This window comes from Geospiza fortis, unplaced genomic scaffold (genome assembly GCF_000277835.1).
Source record: "Geospiza fortis unplaced genomic scaffold, GeoFor_1.0 scaffold244, whole genome shotgun sequence".
NCBI lineage: Eukaryota > Metazoa > Chordata > Aves > Passeriformes > Thraupidae > Geospiza > Geospiza fortis.
The window spans coordinates 2,998,343-3,004,017 of NW_005054370.1; the positions used below are offsets into that span (position 1 = coordinate 2,998,343).

A 5,675-nucleotide genomic window follows, 5' to 3' on the forward strand; every position below is an offset into this window, starting at 1 on the left:
AACCGCTACGTTTACATGTTCATCGCTCCTCTCGCTGTGCCCATCCTAACCCCGCTGGTTGCACTTGGTACGTGTCCCACGTGCCTTGGGACAGGGTGCTGGGTGTGGGAAGCTCGTGACTGCCCAGGTCTCACCCCACCCAAGAGTTCTGCTTTGTTTGAAGGCATCACAATAACTACACCTGTCCCTGGTGGGACATTGCAGGAAGGGCAGGAGATGCTGCACTTGCTCTGGGGACCACATCTTCTGCATCTACTTTCTGCTGATGCTGAGAAAACACTTCACCTTTTCCTGGGCTGGATGTTGAAATCCCTGGCAAAAGCCATCATGAGCCTGCAGCACCCCAAATCCATTCTCCTTTAACTCAGATCGGTGGCCATAATGGGGTTCAGTCTCACACTCAGGTTGACCAGAGCATCACATGAGGTGTTTGGTGGCCGTGTATGGGGTGGAGGTTTGGGGCAATGCAGGGGCCAGACACAGAGAGCTTGGGCAGGAAAGGTGGTGGCTTCAGGGAAATAATGGTGCCAGAAAACAATCAGGGAGAAGAGCCCAGAAAGCAGCAAGAGGCTGGGGAAGCAAAGCTCCCCAGGCTGCATGACCCAGCTCTGGGCAGTGCCAAATGCACAGCCAATGACTTGGCAAAGTGTAAGAAACGAAGGTGCGTCCAAATCCCCTGAGTGATGCTGCACAGCTGGATTTGCTGCTCTGGGGAGTCTCTCAGACCCACACCCCAGCAGTTTTGTAGGGTTTGGGCCAACCTGGAGGATGGAGAAAGTAAGTTCATGGGCTGGGCTGTGGGGCTATTGGCACAGCCTGACTGCTGGAGTAGCAGTCATGGTGGGGAAACATCAACACCTCTCCCATGCGCTGCGTCCTCTCCTTGTGCAGATTTACTGAGGAATGTGGAGTGGAAGGCAGCTCTCCGGACCCTCTGCTGCATGTTTCTGGGGTTTTACTGCCATTACTGGCTCCTGCTCCACGTCTCAGGCTTCCAGTCGCCGTGGTCCGCCCTGCTCTGCATGCTGGTCACCCGCTCCCTCCTGGCCCATCCCTACATCCATGTCAACATATTCCAGGTAGAGACCTGAAGCTCCAAGGTATCCCAACAGTGCTGGAGTCAGGCAAGCCACCACGCAGTGCCCTGATGATGCTAGCTGGAGCTTGTGTCACCTTAAGGCATGTGCGTTCAGTTGTCACCTCCCTTGTGCTGACGTTGTCACCAGGAGGATCAGGCTGGTGGTGCTGGGTGGAAAGTGGTGGCCTGTGGAAAATATCAGGGCAGATGAGGCACAGGGTATGAGGATGATGTTCTCTGCAGTGGCTGGGAGGGCTGATGTGTTTCAGGTGGTGTTACAGGCCCTGGGGTGGGGAGAGGCTGGTGGCTCTAAGTGTGGATGTGTTGGGGGAGCAGAGCCTGGGAGCTCCCTGGTGGCTCCATGGACAAACACACTGGGTGACTTTAGGGACAAACCCAGCTCTTGGGCTGACACAGAGACCCCAAAATGTGGCTCCTCGTGCCCACACACAGGCAGAGCTGCCATTGGCTCTGCTGGGATGGGACTGGGGAGGGGCCACAGGGTGCCCACCCTGCCTCTCCCACAGCACATTGGCCTCCCCATGTTCGCGGCCGACCGCAAACCCAAGCGGATCCACCTCATGAGCCTGGGTGTCCTCAACCTGCCCCGCAACCCCCTCCTGGACTGGTCCTTTGGCCACTCGCTCATCAGCTGCCACGTGGAGCATCACCTCTTCCCCAGCCTCTCTGACAACATGTGCCTGAAGGTGAGATGACTCCACAGGGTGACTGGGAGGTGATGTGGGGACAAGAAATCTTCCCACCCCCTCCTGCCCCACTGCCAGACCTGTCTGTGCTGCTCCTTCTCATGTTGGAAACTGCTTTGCAACAGTCCCTAAGCCCTCTCCTGCCATCCCATTCCTGTTTCTCCTGGGTTTCTGCTCCCTGCTCCTTCTGTCCCAATTCCAGCCTGCAGGAGCCTTCCAGCAGTCCAGGATCCTCCCAGTGATTCCATTGGGAAAGCATCCCCAACATTGCACAGTGCAGTTTTTGGTTCAGACAACATCCAGGCAAACCTCCTATCACTCTGCTCATGCCCCTACTTGCTGCTCTGAGGTGTGGGGTGTGTTCAAAACGTGGGCTCTGAGCACTGCCCCGGCTGGAGGGGATCCCAAGGCAGGTCCATACACTGCCCTTCAGCACAGGATCACCACAGCAATGCTGTGCCCCTGTTTTCAGGGTCCTTTGCTTGAGCTCAGGGGGCTGGCAGGACCTTCCTCCCCCAAAGAGGTGGCACAGGGAAGGAGGTAGTTAAGCCTGTGGCAGCCTCCCAGTGCCATCAACGAGCATGCTGTGTGAGCCAATAATGATGGGTGTGAACGATGAGCATTCATGGCTGGCTCTCATTAGAAGCATCATTAGGGCATCTCTCCTAATTTGGAGCCCTCCAAAGGCGTTTTGCCAGGGTGAACTCCCTGTGATGCTGCAACTGGAAACCACCTTCCTCTTAATATTCACAGCAAGGGTACTACAGCTGGTGCTGCCTGCTCCAGCCCACTTTGGCCATGTGGGATGGGTTTTCTGGGCACGTTTCAGGCACCTTGTACAAACACAGGGCACCCTGCACAGCAGTGACGTGTCCTTTGCCTTTGCAGATCAAGCCCATCGTCTCCCAGTACCTGAAGCAGAAGAAGCTGCCCTACAACGAGGACACCTACAGCTCCAGGCTCCGGCTCTTCCTGCAGAGATACGAGGAGCTGATGGTCCATGCTCCCCCCATAACGGAGCTGGTGGGCATCCAGTGAGGACCCTGGGGGCTGCAGCACTCGGGGGGCTGTTTCCTGCAGGGACATTCAGAGGGGTGGTTTTAGCAGGACCAACACCTCCGTGAAGTCACCGTGTAGGAAACATCCCCCCCTGGAGTCCTGCTTTTGGCTAGAAAATGGTGCACAGAGCCATGGCAGGGGGAGAGCCTGGTGCAACACCAGGGACAGAAAAATCGGGGCTCTCCACAGTTGTCCCCAGCCAGGGCTCTGGGGAGAGGAAACTTTTATCCACTCTGCTTTTATCCACTCTGCTTTCACTCCTGGGGAGAGGAAACCACCCCATCCGAGGGGGATGCGGCGCCACGTCCAGGACATCCAGAAGTGAGAAGCACCAGGATCTGTAGGATGGAGCTGCAGCTGTTTTGTTGGGGTCTCAGGGAAGGGGTGGATGTGGGGAGGGGGCTGTGACACTGCTGCTTGTGCTTTGCCTGACTTTGGGCTAAATCAGTCCCTTCTAGGAACAAAGATTTGTTTCAAAGATAAGTTCATCCTTAACAGTCTGGGGTGGATTTCCTTTATCATTGGGGTTTTTGCTGGACGAAGTCTGACTGGCATCCTGTGGTGCCCAGGGTAGGAGTGGGGGAGAGACCCTCACCCCGTGGGGGTGTCTGTTGGGGTGCCAGAGGTGGCCCCAGCCTGGTCATTGCTACGGCAGGAATTTATCAAGGGAATCATCTGCCAGAGGCAGGCAGGTGTCAGGGCTTGGGAGGCTTTCCCTGCTTAGGGAGGGTGAACTCTGCCCCCTGTGCTGCTGCCAGGGCCGGCATGCTCCCGTGGGCAGCTCAAGCCACCTATGGGAAGCTGTGTCTGCCTTTACCAGGGTGCTCTGCTGCCCCAGACGTGCAGGACGGATGACAAAGTCCAGCCCAGGGTCACGGTGGGGAGCTGGCAGCAGGGAAGGCAGATGGCCAAGCTGGGAGCAGTGGCTTTGCTCTCAGCCTGGGCTTTTGCTCTTTGATCTGAGCTGTCCTCCCATCCGGGCTGCACCCTGGCAGTGCCACATTGTGGATTTTTGAGGCTTCACAGGCAAATGTGTCCCAAGGCTCAAGGATGCTCTGCCCTGGCCCTGGCCCGCGGTGGGGTGATTGTTGCAGAGGGCAATCCACGGTGCTTTGCTCCACTTCTCCTCCAGCAAGTCCAGGAGCCTCCTGAGATGCACAGGAGAAGTGTCCCTGTGCTGGAGCATGGCCATGGCATCCCTGTGCAGAGGACTCAGGACAAGGAAGATCCTGGATCCATGCAGTGTGACCCCTTTGGCATCAGAAATGTTGAATTATTGACTTATGCTGGGCTGGGGTCCAGGGCTGCTGGTGCACTGCTCTGGTGGCATTGCCACCTCTCTCCAGGCCCACGTGGGTCATCGATCCAGGGCACTGTGAAACATCCAAAGGGCAAATCCCACAAATCCCATCCTCTGAGCAGGGCTTGGGCTGGGGCTGTGGGTGGGGGAGCAGCTGGAGGAGCATGGGCAGAGCAAATGGCCTGAATGCTCTGGGGGGTCTAAGACCCTCCCCAGAGCCCCCCCCCCCTTTCCCCAATTCATCTCTTAATTGAGCGTAAGAGATAAGATAAATGTGACAAATTATTGACATTCCCAGCTCCAGCAAGGGGATGAGGGAGCATTAGAGGTGCTTTTGGTTCAGGCAAGGTAATCTTACCCTCACATGTTCCTGTGTGTGGGCACAAAATGCTCTTTTGCCCTCTCCTGCTGCAAAGAGATCAAGCCCCAAAATGTTCCCAGGCACTGGTCAGAGCAACAGCTCTTTTCCAGCTGGATTTGATGGATGTTGTTTAAAGCAATGCCGGCTGAAGGCAAGTGTTTGCAGGTCCCTCAGCCAGCAGGAGACAGCCTGTGATTTGGGAAATAGATGGATTATTCCCTGCCAGAACTGGTGGATACAGAAGTTAATGGGGAAAAGGGAGAATTCTGGAAAAAAAAAAAGGAGGATTCTGACTCATGTGCTTGGAATCCTCCAAATTTAAACCAACTGTTTTTGTGGATGACCCCTGTGGTGATATTTGGAGCCTTCAGCCCCTCTGGGCAGGGGCTCAGTGATTGCTGTGCTGACCTGAGGAGGAGGGTTTGGAGCTGTCGGAATTCCTGGTCCTGGCCACAGCCCCCCTGAAGGAGCGGCTGCAGAAGGAGGCACAGAGCCAGCTGCTGTTTCCAGCATGCCTTTGCAGAAAGCCATCAACTCATTTCCAAGACCAGGAGAGAAAGTGTGTGAATTTTATGATCCATATTACAACCAGCTCTTGGCTGTAAACTCCTCATGGTCTTAATTGCATTTAAAAAGCCCTGTCTAGCACTTGCCTGCGTGCTCTGGCATCTGGCCAACTTTTAAATGTCTGCTGGGCCCGCTGAGATGATTTTTCTGTCTGGTGTGTTGTGCACTGGCTGAACAAGATGGGATGTAGTGCTCCTGTGTGGGGGTGAGAGCACCAGCATTTGAAATACGCTGAGTGATGGGCATGAAGGAGGAAATAAAGCAGAGACCGTGGGGACGCTGGGGCAGGAGTTCTGTCAGCATCATTTATCCTCTCTCTGGCGTTAATGTTTTACTCTTTACTGAAGGACGCTGGGGTTTTCTCCTGGCACGAGCAGGGTCACTGTGCAGCGCGTGGTTAAAATCAGTCTGAGGTTCGCTTTCCCCGGCAGACCTCGGCAGCTGGTCGCTGTTGGGTGGCAAAGGGGCGCAGGCAATTAGCAGCACCAGCGATGATGATGCTGCGAGAGCGCGCCGGGTACCGCGGAGGTCTCACCATAGAGAGCGACGGTGCGAGCGGCCGCCAGGCGGCGCTTCCTTCTCCGCCTCTCTATGGTAACACGG

General features: G+C 55.9%; 2 protein-coding genes across 2 annotated transcripts in view; both read left to right on the forward strand.

Moving 5' to 3' along the window:
- Nucleotides 1-3,209, forward strand: part of FADS6 (fatty acid desaturase 6) — a 5,098-nt gene extending 1,889 nt beyond the window's left edge. Inside the window, exons 3-6 of the mRNA XM_005424632.2 lie at nt 1-67; nt 892-1,079; nt 1,606-1,785; nt 2,674-3,209. The exon at nt 1-67 is cut by the window's left edge and continues 114 nt beyond it. Of these exons, the coding sequence (XP_005424689.1) occupies nt 1-67; nt 892-1,079; nt 1,606-1,785; nt 2,674-2,823 (585 nt within the window). The 3' untranslated portion in view covers nt 2,824-3,209. The remainder of the gene's footprint in view (nt 68-891; nt 1,080-1,605; nt 1,786-2,673) is intronic.
- A 2,354-nt stretch (nt 3,210-5,563) lies between these two features.
- Nucleotides 5,564-5,675, forward strand: part of FDXR (ferredoxin reductase) — a 10,101-nt gene continuing 9,989 nt past the window's right edge. The window contains exon 1 of the mRNA XM_031059926.1: nt 5,564-5,666. Coding sequence (XP_030915786.1) covers nt 5,564-5,666 — 103 coding nt within the window. The remainder of the gene's footprint in view (nt 5,667-5,675) is intronic.